This window comes from Crocodylus siamensis, chromosome 1 (assembly GCF_052110815.1).
Source record: "Crocodylus siamensis isolate JL-2025a chromosome 1, ASM5211081v1, whole genome shotgun sequence".
NCBI classification, from domain to species: domain Eukaryota; kingdom Metazoa; phylum Chordata; order Crocodylia; family Crocodylidae; genus Crocodylus; species Crocodylus siamensis.
Genome location: NC_143395.1, coordinates 418,194,723 through 418,209,460, shown reverse-complemented (window position 1 = coordinate 418,209,460; position 14,738 = coordinate 418,194,723). Strand labels below are relative to the sequence as shown.

The window sequence follows — 14,738 nt, the reverse complement described above, 5'->3', positions numbered from 1 at the left end:
CCCCCGATGTGGGGCCCCAGGCAGGAGTCACTCTCTGCCACTGCTGCCCTGCGTGGCCGTGGTCATGTCCCTCCCCATGATTTCCTTGGGCCCATCTCTGGCTGTGGGGTTCAAGGTGGGAAGATAAGTCCATACCACTCGTGAGGGAGAACAAGGCTTATGTAGCCTGGTCCCTCCTCTGCCCCACACGGATACCACGTCACCCTGACCTGGCCCCACCACAACATCTTTGCTTCTTGCTGTCAACTCCTTTATAACAAGAAAGGCTGTGACCACAGCATCTGTTCCTGTGATGGTGCTGGTGCTTTTGGTGTTGAGCCAGCTCAGTTATTTTGACCTGCCGTCATTTACAGTGGTGGACTGGTCTGAGGCTGCAGGGGAGGAGGAGACCTCACGGGGGCACACTGCCGTGTTGCGCAGAGGCCCCAGCGCCAGGAAGGGTGCGCGCACACACACACACCTGCCTGCAGCCAGAGGTGCAGGGCCCCAAAACCCAGACTCTCCCTGCACCTATCTCCTTGACAGCTGGCAGCCTGTGTGGCCGCAGCAGGCCCTAGCTGGCCTCCAGTTGTCACCCCTGTGCCTTAACACACACACGGTGCCACTGATGTTGTGAGTTTTGCTTGTCAGCAGTTTGAGGTGCAGTTTCCCAGAAACCCCTGCACCTATCATCTTGAAACTTGGCAGGCTTCATGCCCTCAGAGGCTACCACACCAGCAAGTTTCATCCGAATCTACCAAAAAACCAAAGTTACAGATATTTCATTGATTCCCCATTATACCCTATGGCCGAATCTCTGAATTGGCTCTGAATCGATTTGGGCAAATCAAATCGGAAAAGCAATCAAATCTCCGAATTGAAATCAGTTGAATCCGAATCTGACAGTTGCCTATTCACACAGGCCTACTGAATGCCCCCAGGGGCGCTGATAGCACTGACTTGGTGCAGGGAATTTCAGTGCTTCATCAAGGTTAGCCCTGCACCCAGCTCAAGGGCATGGGCTCCTCTCCCAACCCTTGGCACTGAGGCCCCCAGGGCCCTGCTTTTTGCAGGCTGCAGATAGTTGTGCTCCCCCCAGCTGCGAGGTTTTGTTTCCCAAAAGGCCCCAGCTCCGTCCCCTTCTCCAGAGTCCTCGCAGCAGCCGGGCACCCAGCCTGGGAGCAGTCAGGCCTGCCTGGCACCAGCGTCATGGAAAAAGCCTGGGGCTGCTGGTGATGTACTGAGGTTAGAGCGCTCAACTGTGCTGCGCTTGTGCTTTCCTCATCTGTGGGCTGCCCCAGTTCATTTCCTTTTCTGCTTCCCTATTTGTCACAGCGCTCGTCAAGAGGACTTCTATATCTGTGCGCGAGAAGCTGCAGGTTTGCTCGTGACTTCGGTGGCTTGCACCCACCAGTTGTGGCGATGGGGTGGCGAGTTGGGCACAGCTTTTCCCCCGCCAGGGCTCTGCTATGCTGGAGCTTTTGCGGGGTCTCCCAGCCGGTGCTTTGGTTTCCTGCCTTCGCTAGGCTGCGGGGCCTCTGGCTCGTCCCAGCCGCGGTGCTTCAGCAGTGGCTGTTCATTGCAGGGAGTGGGGAAAAAAAAGACAGGGGCCAGTTCAGGGCCAGGAGCCAAAAGATAGCTTTGGGGTGGGTCTGTTGGCACAAAGAGACCTCTGCTCATCATGCTGTGGTGCTGTCTCTGCGGTCCTGGTGCTCGCCCCTCTCTGCTTCGGGGCTGCCAGCTCTTCACTTAGGCTCTGCATTAGAAGAGCTCGGGGAAGATTAGGCCGTACTGTGGGCAGCGTCTGAGCTCCTCACCAGCCATGGCAGAGTGGGCAGAGGATTAGTTGACTCTGGGGACAGGCGATGGGGTTGGCTCCACTGGGGACTGGAGTCCTGCAAGCTGCCTGGGCGCAGGGTCACCCGCCCGAGGACACTGCAGCCAGCGCCGCCGGTACCCTGTGACCTGCCTTGACACCAGGTTTCTGTACCATGGACTCCAGCTCGAGGTCTTAGTCCTCATTGCCAGGGTGTTTTCTTGGTCCAGCACATCCAAAAGTCAGGCCGCAAGAACATGGAAAAGAGCTGCTAGCCCTTCGGTCAGGCATGGTGAGAAGAGTGGGGGGGTCCAACATGAGGAGCTTTGCCTGGTGATGAAACCAATCCCGACACTGCCAAGCTCACCCCGTCCCAGGCTTCTTCAGCCACGTCTCCAGCCACACCTTCACCCAGCCTCAAGACATTAAAACCTACATACCTCATTTGTTTTCCACTAGAAAGAAAAGGGAGATGATGACCCTGTATCCTCAATGTGCCTCCAGTGCAAAATGGGTGCAAGAGCCTGAACAGAGCCCAATCCTGGGCTTCCCATTCCTGACCTTGGTCTGGTCATCTTGTCTGGTGGGTTCGGCACGCTTCACTTCAGGGGCGAGGAAGACAAAGGAGAGGACATGCTCAGTAGTTTCCATTGAAGTTCGCAGGGGGACTGGGATGAGTGGGAGCCCTGCTCGCAGCACAGCCTCAGACACTTACACAGCCCCGGGGATAGTTTCCTTCTCGGGTGGCAGGGAGCCGCTCTGGCCGAAGACTGATGACGTGCTAGGGGAGGGAGATGCTCCGGGGAGAGCATGATGGGCTGCCTTGCAGCCAAGATCTCAGAGCTCTTTACTCCTATAGCAGAGGTCAGGACCCCGCGGCAGGAGCCGAGACGTCAGCAAGGCCGCGGATCAAAAGGAGCCGCAGTCTCAAACCCCAGTAGACCAGGCTGGCTTTTAAGCAGCGGGTTGCTGTCTTCCCTCTGGGGCATTCACCTTCCTCTTTCCAACCCAAATGGCTTGCTAGAGGTACTGACCGCTTCTCCTCCAGGCTGCCAGCTCCTTCTGTCGGAGCCGGCATTTCTGCTAGCAGCTTCCCTGTGGAAGCAGACGCGGTGCCTGCGGAAGTCCCCAGTGCCAAATGGCAGCAGCCTGGCCTCCAAACACATGGCCCAAGGGGGCTGCAGCGTGGCTTGCAACAGCCACGCCAGGCCAGGGTCCTGTCTGAGCATTTCCCATCCTCATGAAGTCTTGCACCACTCTGCTGCGGTTTCCACTGGGAGCTGGTGAAGCAAGCAGGCCCCATCTCCTGGGCACAGAAACATCCCTTCCTTTCAAAGGCCAGGGACAGATTCTTGCTCTTGGCAAGCCCACATTCATTCTGCTATGGTCACACCGCCACACACCGATGCCAGTCAGGAGCCAGCGCAGAATTGGGCGTGATCCAATTAAGAAGCAGAACAGATGGCAGCGTGCTCTTCTGCGCCTTCGGGAGAGTTGTGTCGCCTTCCCCTTTGCTTCTCCCTACATATGGGGTGATGCACAGTGCTTCTACCAAAGCACATGTCCTCACCTGTGGTCACTCTCCACATCTGAACGCTCCCTGGGGCTTAAACACTTCCAAGGATGGAGATGCCACCACCTCTCTGGGGAGCCTGCTTCAGTGCTTCACCACCCTTCTTGTGAGAAAGCTTTTCCTAACATCCACACTCAACGTCCCTTGCTGCTACTTGATCTCCACGTGGACCAGGCCACTCAGGCACGTTTGCATCTGCCTAAATTGTGGGGAGGGGGACGGACAGAGACAGAGGGAGCTATCGAGGGCTTTGCTAGGGTGACAGAGATATCCTGAGTGGTAGCAGCAGGACACCGCAGGGGAGATGGGGAAGCACAGGGAGCCCGGGTGGATGAATGCTGTTAGGTGACCTGCTTAGATGAGACCACAACACGAGTGATTTGGATAGAGACGATGCAAGGAATGGCGGATGCCAGTGGTAGGGGAGACAGCTGCCAGGACTGCTACTGGATTAGTACCAGCATGCACTACGTGGGCACAAGTTGTGGTCACAACCCACCATGCCGCTTGCAACCCACCGTGACACTCATCCATTCAAGTCTTAGCGCCCCCAGGGCCATAGGAAGGAACCAGACATCGCCACAGGAAGCTGGAACAGAGACAAACGCAAAGCGCATCTCGCGTTCAAGGACTCTATTTTGGTTTGGCACAGAAGTTTCCAGCGTTGTGACTTGGCTTTTAATAATAATAACAATAAAAAAAAACACCTTTGATTCAACGGAGATTGTTATTACAGTCAAGTCTGTCTTGCTCTCCAGAGCAAACAAGATACAGTCACTGTTACTTCAAAGTGCTCGCTAAGAGGCTAGAGGGGAAACATGGCTTTTGTTCAGAGGGAAATCTGCTTTGGTGCATCCCTGAATTCCCTTCCTTCCAGTCCCTTAAAGCCACAGATTTGAAAAAACCCAGTCAGCCCACCATGCACTTTCGCTGCTTCATTGTGCTAAGGGGAAGACCCAAAACACCCACAATTTAGGGACAAATTGAGACATGATTTTATACCTCCACAACTGTCATTTCTTAGAAAGCAAACCTCTAAAAACCCCTGGCCATCACCCATGCAGGCAGCAGGAAGACCTTTAAACGGACGGAGATGAGGAAGGACTGCTTCCTTTTTAACCACAACTGAACTTCTGGGAACAGACCTTGCTGGAAGCGCTCGTCCCATCGAGATGCATTGTGCATGCTCAGTAAGTGAAACGTGCCGCCACGTCGACAGCGTGCAGTCCCCATAGCAAAGCAGAGCCAACACTACAGTGGACAGGAAGAAGCGCTACTAGTTCAAGTGCAACCTTCTCTCCCAATTCTTGCAACCCTTTCTTGCTGCTATCACTGGGCCAGACTTCAGCATGGACTGCCACATGCAGCCCTGCAGGACCGACCATCATTGTGTAGGTCCCACGTAGCAAAGACACGTTGAGTCAACATACTGGCTGGAAACGAATCTAGACCTAGAATACTGAGCACTATTCATGGCGGAAAGGAAAAGCTTCCCATGTATCCTGAAAGACAAGCTTGTGGGTACTGATCCTTTCACTGGACTGTAGAGGACTACTGCCATGTACTGGCATCTTCAGTGATGGGCTGCGGGGCAGGGATACACTACACGACTGGCTGCCTAGCTCCCTGCTCCAATGGGTGCCATCCTTGCCTATCCAAGTAATGAAGCTTTTGCTCCGGGGACCTTCCCACGGCTCTGACCCCATTTAACTAAGTGGGCTTCTGCATAGGAAAGTTTCCTGCATCAACCAGCAAACAAATCCCGGGGATCCACCTGGATCCTAGTGCTCATACATGGGTGGAAAAACCACGACCTCATCCCTTAATACATACTCTGTGGAAGCTAGAGATGACCAGAGAGGCATAGTTTAGCTCAGTGTTCAGGTGACATCAAATTTGGTGGCCAATGGAGTCCTTTAAAGCCCGTTGACATCAGAGGCAAGAAAGCCAGCCATAACAGCTCCGCTTGCTGGGAAGATCCCTCTTTGGTCTGCTTGGACTCTCTGCTTCCCTGTAGGCCACCCTAGGGCAAACTACAGTTGAGCTTTCCCTGTGGCAGCTGTGCACAAAGATTGATCTCCAGTGACCAAGACACTGTTGCTTTGATGGCTGTTACCAACATAATGGGATGCGTCCCTTTGAACTGCGTTGGTCAGACCCTCGCTTGGGATGATTGGTGACTCTCCTCCAGAGACCTATGGACTAATGTGGGATAACTCACAGAGGAAGCCTATGATGCGTGACCCATAAGCCAGACTTAAGTGTACAAAGCATATTGCTCCCTTTTCCGTCCTTGCACATCCCATGATACAAAGTGGGCCAGGTCCTGCCTGTTCCCACAAAGATGCACAAGTCCCTGGAGCTTGCTTTGGTAGGTGGCTTAGACCTCCATGCACCAGGCAGAAGTGGCCTTTTTACCCCGAGAGTGCTCAAAAAGACAAAGTGGGGAGCAACCTGATGCCTGCCGCTTCCTCTGCTGTTGGGAAATACCAAGTCGCAGCTTACTGCTGCGGAGAGAAAGAGGCATGTGGGCGCACGAGGGAGAAAATGGGGCCTACACCGGGGTCTCGCCAGCATGGAGAAAATAAAGCACGGCACAAAACTATGAAGCTAGAAAAAATATTGTTGCTTTCTTCTGAGCCAGACTGAGTTCCTGGTCTCAGTCGGGTCAGCGGATTTATTTCCTTTGTATGGGTCACTGAGAGGGGAACTGTTAGGAGTTAATCTATTCCTTACTTGTTTTCACTGAAGGCAACTGAGGCCCCTTGGCTGTGGTCTCCCTCCTTTCCAATGAAAGCACGATGCAGGACTTTGATGCTGCCCTCCCGCTGATGTAGTCTGCTACACCATGCTACTGCACTTCCACAATGAGCCTCCATCTGTGGGTTCCCCCTCAGCATCTGCCCCTCGCAGCAGTGCTGGACTCCCAGGGTGTTATGCACATAGGTGCAGTGCCTGCAATGCAAGCCCCAGGTCTCCCAAGTGCAGATGTGCAACTCCAGGCCTAGTTCACTGCAGGCCTGGCTGCTCCTGGCGGTGGCATTCACCCTACCGCTGCTCAGGTGGGAATCCAGTTGAGTCTTGCAGTGAACGAGGCTGCAGGAGCCATCTGTCTGCTGATAGCGGAGCTGCTGGCAAGAGGGAGGAAGAACAAAATTAAGCAGACAACAAAGGATGGGGATGAGCCTGACTATGCAAGAAGACCTAGCAAGCTGTGCCGAGTTTCCGTGAGCAGACCCTGCTAGCTTCCTAACACGCCGTGCCTTTCTTCATTCTAGAGGAATAAGACAATAAAGGGTGGGGGGGGGGAAAAAAAACCCTCTTGAATCTGCAATATAAAGTTTTAAATATGCGCATTAAAATAATTGCTTTAAAAAATAATCGCCCGCTCCAGCCCCGGCAGAAACTCGCCGTGCTGGGAGCTGCCCGGCCCAGTCTTTGGGCAGCCCCTGGAGAAGTGTTGCATGGATGGCCGAGATCCTGAGAGGTGAGTGATAAAAACTTTTAAGTCTTCCCGGCCAGCTGTTGTCCTCTGCCCTTGACGCGGGTCCTCCTTGAAGCAGCTCTGCAGCTCCCCAGCCACAGAGATTATTCCAGACCCAGGATGTAGTTAATGCCTTGTACCAGTCCGATTATAACCGGCTGCCAGGCCACGAGGTAGCGCAGCCAGTCGAGCAGCTGTCCGTACATGACGTGTGGCCGTTCCCAGCTGGATGTGGGGAGGAATTAAAGAGGCAAAGCACAAGGGAAGCGGAGACAAAACAGGGCTGCCCTAGAAGAGCCTTGGGGAAGGCATTCGTCTTGCTCAAAGCTGCGCGAGCAGCCCTGCTACTGGCATTAGCATCACCTGGACCTGGAGACAGCCCGCGGGTATTGGTGCAGCCGTCAGACGAAACAGACCTATGCCGTGCTACTTCTTCATCAGAGATCCTACTAAGAGAGAATCACAGAACAGCTGGGATGGCAGGACCTGCCGGGGGGGGGCATCTAATCCAACCCCTGTTGGAGGCAGAATCATCTCTACCCAAATCATCCCATGCAAGTGCTTATACCCACTCAACCCTACTGCACAACTACCAAAGACACCAACCTGCCTCAGGTAAAGCGGGAGGATGAGGGTTGGTAGCATCTCTTTTAAGTCAGGGTCTAGCATGGGGCCCACCTGGGCACTGCTGATGGGGCTTATCCTAAGAGGGGTCCGAATGGTGCAATCCCAACGCAGTGGAGTAGCCTCACCCCTCCACGCAGTGCTGGGCAGGCAGCCACAGCCAGCCTTTGGGGCCACGCAGGGCAGAGCACAGCCCGGGGACTGGAAAAAAAGCATCGCTCTGCTGAGGGAATGACTGAAACATTGCCCCCTTTCAACCCAGCGTCAGGGCTGCGATGCCCCTGGGGACAGCTCCTCAAAGCATCCGTTATTACAGCACAGAAGCCACGATCCTACACATCTGCCAGCTGGCAACACAGAGGAGGGGGCAGGTTTAAGGCAAACTCAGTGTTAAATTCCCCTCAGACTCATGCTAAACCTGTGCTCCAATAAGGGCAGAGAGTGGCCCTTAGAATCACAGAAAACGAGGGCTGGAAGGAACCTTGGGAGGCCACATCCAGTCCAACCCCTTACTCCAAGCAGGACCAGCCCTAACTACATCATCCCAGCCAAGGCTTTGTCTACCCAGGTCTTAAAAACCTCCAAGGACGGGGACTCCACCACCTCTCTGGGGAGCCTGTTCTGATGCTTCACCACCTTCCCGTGATAAAGTTTTTCCTAATATCCAACCTCAACTTCCCTTCCTGCAGCTTGAGCCCATTGCTCCTTGTCCTGTCATCTGCCCTCACTGAGACCAGCCCAGCTCCATCCTCTTCGCAACCCCCTGCAGGGAGGTGAAGGCTGCTATTCAATCCCCCTCGGTCTTCTCTTCTGCAGACTTGATCAGCCCAGCTCCCTCAGCCTCTCCTCACCACTCTTGTCCCCCAGCCCCACAACCACTGTCGCAGCCCCCTGCTGGGCTCTCTCCAATGTGTCCACATCCTTTCTGTAGTGGGGGCCCACAACTGGACACAGGACTCCAGATGTGGCCTCCCCAGTGCCAAATAGATGGGAAGAATCACTGCCCCTGATCTGCTGGCACTGCTCCTACCAATGCAGCCCAGGATGCCGTTCACCTTCTTGGCACCAAGGGCCCACTGCTGGCTCCTGTTCAGCTTCTTGTCCCCCGTCACCCCCATGTCCTCTTCGACAGAGCTGCTGCCATCAGTCAGTCCCCAGCCTGCACTGGTGCATGGGATTACTCCATCTTAAGTGCAGGACTTTGCACTTGTCCTTGTTGAATCTCATGAGATTTCTTTTGGTTCAATGCTCCAATTTGTTAAGGTCTCTCTGAATCCTAGCCCTACCCTCTAGTGCCTGGTTGCACGGCATTACTGGCAAAGCTGCTACTGGAACAGAGGGGGTTCTCCCACAACCACAGCAGGTTTCTGGTTAATTGCAAGACTAGCTTTGCTGGAGAGCTTATTTTCAAGGAATAGACTGTAATAATCTAAGAAGTGCCCAGAAAAGGATACGGGTTGCTGAACATCCTCTTGAGGTCCACCTTCTCTTTGCAGTATGGACACGTCTGCTTCTTCCCCACAATGCACCAGCCTCGGATACAGAACTCGTGAAATCTGAGGCGGTGACAAGTTAAGGGAAACTGCTGTTTGGGAGGGGGAAAAAATCACGGTAAAGCAGAGTTAGTGGCAAAACTGCAGTGGGGACTCATCACCTCTAAGACCCAGTCAATTTGCTTTCAGTGCTCAAATGGCTGCTTTCAAATCGGCGCCAGCAGCCACACGTCCATTGCTTTTTCACAGCTCACATGTACACGTGAATGACTCAGTTAAGAGCCAGGAGCAGCTGTTTTGCTATGACCTCTACCCCACCTCCCCCCAGACACAAGCATTTCCTAAGCAGATAGTCATTAATGGAGAAGTACAAGTCTTGTTCCACTCTGTTATCCTTACCGCTCAGGACAGGCTTAATGGTCGTGTTGATAGGGAAACCTCCTTGGCATCAGAAATGTGTTTCAGTTCCCAAGCAACTGGAACACGGAGCAGATGTTCCCAGATGTGCTGCTGGCCGAGTTACTGTGGCTCAGTGACTGGGCGAAGTCCAAGGCGCTGCCCTTCTAGGAGCAGCTGTCTCCTGTGCTGGGTGCCTGCCCACACTGAGGGGAGGTGTGGTAACGCTCAGCCAAAAGGCTTTAGTTGCTGCTGACACCAAGAGGATAAAGCCCGTTTTACCCTTGTTACCGTAATTCTGCCTGACCGACCGATTTCTACACTTCTCTGCTTTGGAGGTACGTGATCAGGACCAAAGATCTAGACCAGGCTTGACCTGGTATTAAGGACATCCCCTGCAACAGCCTACCTATGAGTCGATCAGCTTAACCACCTCTGCAAGGCTGCAGTTTGCATGTGCTCTGCAGACTCAGCCAGGGAGGTGATGTCTTCAAGGACTCTTACTTACACTGAGCTCAGGAATACTAGGGCCAGCAAGGACTTCCCTGCTATTGCTCTTTCCTTTAGCAGCCAGGGGCTTGGCTGGTGCATCACCTGCAGAAGTGGAGCCTGAAGCAGCATAACATAGCATCATTGTGGATGAAAATACATGCAGAGGAGTGGGGCACTGCGTGCAAGGGGAGAGAAGCAGCAGCACCAGGGTTTTAAATGCATGTCTTCATTTTTCTTAAGAACTCATGCGTAGAGCTTAAACGCTGCCCGAGACTCATTTGGGGAGTTTCTAGGTTATATAGGAAAAGCCTGGAGAGTGTGACCTGAATTGCAGGTAACCTTGCAAGCTGGCTACCGATACAAGAGGCAAGAAACAGGTCCGCAGCTCGACCTTTTATTGCTTACTTCACTAAGCAAGAAAACCAAGAGTTATCCCACCGCCTAATCTGGTTACCTGAGACAGCACACCATAGAGTCTTACCTATATCGGCTGGGGAAGAGACTCAAGCCAGGAGAGACTGGTAGCATGAAAATTCGTACCTGCTTCTGCATACGCTGCTTGCTTAGATGGTGTAGGCCTGTGCTGTGGCTTACGTGATCATAATCCTGATACCTATTCACATCCAAGGCCATTATAATTTGACATGAGAGCCAGGTTTTGTTAAAAAGGGGAAGGAAAAGCATCTGAAGAAGTGCAGTCCAAACACGCAAGAACCAGCACAGGCCTGTGCAACTGTATTTTCTCCTCCTTGTGTACGTGCTTTACAACACACTTTGCCCTGAGCATATACATCTCTAAAATACTAAGCAAGCTGAAAACAAGCGTAGGAGCCATCATGACCGACAACACTGGAGCAGGCAGTTAAGAGAGGCTTGACCTGCTTTTCAATGCACTTCTCTAGTCCTTTCCATCTGCCGTGGCATTTACCACAATTAGGGCCCCGTGAAGATGAACTCTACACACTGCGCCCTTGGCCGACTTTGCTACTTCACTGTTCCTTCCTCTTCCAGCCTACAGATGTCAAATGCTGACCTGATTGCAAACTCCTAGGGCATCCCCCAGTCTCTCTGAGCCTGTTGAAAACTGACATTGCTGCTGTTTCATCTCAGCCAGTGCAGTGCAAAGCTGCTTGTAAAACCCAGCACAGAAGCCTATGAAGGAAAAAGTGCCAATTTCCTCTCCTGTTTACCTTTATCCACTTTTGGCAACTCTGCTTTGGCTCAGGCCTAGGCTGTCCTGTGCCTGGAAGTCATTTCTGCAGAAGAGGGAATGAACGGGATGGTAGGAAATTCCACACATGAGTAATTGTTTTTAGTCTCTAGGATGTTAGGTGTTATAGTAACAAAAATGAAATGTATTGCCAACGCAATTGCCAGTCACTGCATAATGGAAGCACGCAGGAGGTCACATGCTTCCAGAATCTGCTTGAAGAAAAATTCTTTATTCATCTTTGCTATTTTAAGAAGCATGTGGTCACGGAGCACTGCTGTCCTCCCCACATCTACGTCACAAATGACTGAGTATGACACAATGTAGCATGTCTGCTTCCTCCCTCTTTGGTTTCTTTTCCTGGGTTAAAGTTAGACACAGCAGCAGCTATAAACTCTCACCCAGTATGGTCAGTATAAGCCTCTTCCAGGAACCTCATGAAAAAAACTGCAGTTTCTAAGTATCACTATTTTAGTTTGCCACGCCTAATAGTAGAGTTAAGTCTTATTTTCTTTTCATACAATGCCAGAGGGATGTCTCATTTCCTTTCATACGATTCATGGATTTGTGGGTGTTGTGGTTCATATAGAATCATAGAAGTCGGGTCGGAAGAGACCTTGTATATCTTCAAGTCCAACCCCCCCAATCTGGGCAGGAGAAAAACTGGGCTCAAATGACTCCAGCCAGGTAGGCATCAAGCCTCTTCTTAAAGACCCCCAGGTAGGAGCCAGCACCACTTCCCTTGGAAGTTGGCTCCAGATCCTAGCCGCCCTGACCGTGAAGTAGTTCTTGCGGATGTCTAATCTAAACCTCCTCTCCAACAACTTGTGGCTGTTATTCCTTGTTATGCTGGGGGGCACTCGGGGAAACAAGGTCTCCCCCAAACCCTTCTGGTCCCCCCTAGTGAGTTTATTGACTGTCACCAGGTCCCCCCTCGGCCTTCTCTCGTGAAGGCTGAACAGGTTCAGGTCCTGCAGTCTCTCATTGGAGGGTCTACTTTGCTGTCCCCAGATCATGCAAGTGGCCTCCTCTGGACCCTCTCCATGCTGGTCACATCTCTCCTGAAGTGGGGCGCACAGAACTGGACACAGTACTCCAGCTGCGGCCTGACCAGTGCCGCATAGAGGGGGGGATCACCGCCTTGGACCTGCTTGAGATGCATCTGGATGCACGACAAGCTCCGGTTAGCCCTGCCAACCGTGACCCCACATTGTCGGCCCATGTTCATCTTGGAGTCAGTAAAGACCCCAAGATCCCTTTCTGCCTCCATGCTCTCAAGAAGGGAGTTTCCCATCCTATAAGTGTGCTGCTGGTTACTACTGCCCAAGTGCAGCAACCTGCACTTGTCAGTGTTGAAGCGCATCCTGGTTTTGCTAGCCCACCCCTGTAGCCTATCCAGGTCTTGCTGCAGTCTTTCTCTCCCTACTAGCGTGCTCACCTCACCCCAAATCCTGGTATCATCAGCAAATTTGAACAGGTTGCTTTTCACTCCGTCATCCAAATCGCTGATAAAGAAATTGAACACCGCGGGCCCGAGGACCAAGCCCTGGGGGACTCCGCTGCCCACTTCCCCCCAGGTCAAATACGACCCATCCACCACCACCCTCTGAGTGTGACCCTTCAGCCAATCTGCAATCCGTCTGACTGTGTAGGCATCAATGCCACAGTCACCTAGTTTTTTAATGAGGATGGGGGGGGGGGACCTCAACAGATCATCGAATCCAACCCCTGCCCGAGGCAGGAAAGAGCGCTGGGGTCATGTGACCCCAGCCAGGTGCTTGTCCAGCCTCCTCTTGAAGACCCCAAAGGCGGGGAGAGCACCACCTCCCTTGGGAGCCGATTCCCGATTCTGGCAATCCTAACCGTAAAGAAGTACATCCTGATGTCCAACCTAAATCTGCTCTATCACCTTGTGCCTGTTTTTCTGGTTATGCTAAGGGATGTGCTGGTAAACAGAGCAACTCCTATTCCCTGCTGCCCCACCCCGGTGAATTTGTATACTGCCACAAGATCCCCCCTCAGCCTTCTCTTGCGGAGGCCGAAAAGGTCCAGGTCCCTCAGCCTTTCCTTGTAGGGCCTTCCCTCCAGGCCTCTACCCATATCAGTGGCCCTCTTGGGGACTCTCTCAAGGTTGTCCACATCTTTCTTTAAGTGCGGCACTCAAAATTGGATGCGGTACTCCAGCTGCGGCCTGACAAGTGCCGCATAGAAGGGGAGCATCACCTCCCTGGACCTGTTTGTGATGCACCTACTAACGCATGACTAAGTGCAGTTAGCTCTGCTAATTACTTTGTCACATTGATGACTCATATTCATTTGGAGTCGACAATGACTCTGAGGTATCTTTCTGCCACTGAGGTCATCCCCCAGCCTATAGATGTGCTGGTGATTCCCTTGCCCTAGGTCCAGCACCTTGCACTCGTCCTTGTTAAATTGCATCCTATTTCATAGATTTCATAGACATTAAGGGCTGGAAGGGACCTCGGGAGATCATCGAGTCCAGCCCCCTGCCCAAAGGGCAGGAAGTCAGCTGGGGTCATAGGATCCCAGCAAGATAAGCATCCAATTTGCTCTTGAAGGTGTTCAATGTAGGTGCTTGAACCACCTCCGCTGGCAGACTGTTCCAGCCCTTGGGGGATCGGACAGTAAAGAAGTTCTTCCTTATGTCCAGCCTGAAACGGTCTTGCAGGAGTTTGTGACCGTTCGACCTCGTCATCCCTTGGGGCGCTCTGGTGAACAAACATTCCCCCAGATCCTGGTGGTCACCCTTGATAAACTTATAGGTGGCCATCAGATCACCTTTGAGCCTGCGCTTTTCCAGGCTAAAGAGTCCTGTGGCTCTCAGCCTGTCATCATAAGATCTGTTTTCCTGACCTCTGATCATGCGCGTGGCTCTCCTCTGGACTCTCTCAAGCTTCTCCACATCCTTTTTGAATTGTGGAGCCCAAAACTGGACGCAGTACTCCAGCTGCGGCCTCACCAAGGCCGAGTACAAGGGGAGAATGACGTCCCGGGATTTGCTCGAGAAGCATCGATGGATGCACGCCAGCATTTTGGTCGCTTTACTAGCCGCAGCATCGCATTGCAGGCTCATGTTTATCTTGTGGTCAGTGATGACCCCCAAGTCTCTTTCTTCTGTAGTGCTAACCAACGTAGCACGGCCGAGCCTATAAGGGTGCTGCAGGTTTTTCCTCCCCAGGTGGAGAACCTTGCATTTTTCGGTGTTAAACACCATGAGGTTCTCGTCTGCCCATTTGCTGAGCCTGTCCAGGTCAGCCTGGATCACCCGCCTATCTTCAGGCGTGGATGCTTTGCCCCAAAGATTGGTGTCATCGGCGAACTTGGCCAGCCCACTCCTGACTTCGATGTCCACATCGTTAATGAAGATGTTGAACAGGATGGGTCCCAGGACAGAGCCTTGAGGGACCCCACTGGTCACAGGGCACCACGATGAGTGACTGCCATCAATCACAACCCTCTGGGTCCGACCACGGAGCCAATTTCCCAGCCAGCGGACCGTGGTGGAGCCAAGGCCACAACTGGGCAGTTTGGCCAAGAGGTGATCATGGGATACCAGATCAAAAGCTTTTTTGAAGTCAAGATATATGACATCAATCTCTCCTCCCTCGTCCAGGTGATAGGTCACCTGGTCATAGAAGGAAATGAGATTG

General features: G+C 52.8%; 1 protein-coding gene across 1 annotated transcript in view; it reads right to left on the bottom strand.

Moving 5' to 3' along the window:
- Window positions 1-745: 745 nt before the first annotated feature.
- The window catches only part of RNF121 (ring finger protein 121), a 53,680-nt gene continuing 39,687 nt past the window's right edge, over window positions 746-14,738 (bottom strand). The window contains exons 8-9 of the mRNA XM_090030847.1: window positions 8,931-9,032; window positions 746-7,077 (exon numbers count right to left, since the gene is read on the bottom strand). Coding sequence (XP_089886973.1) covers window positions 6,957-7,077; window positions 8,931-9,032 — 223 coding nt within the window. The 3' untranslated portion in view covers window positions 746-6,956. The remainder of the gene's footprint in view (window positions 7,078-8,930; window positions 9,033-14,738) is intronic.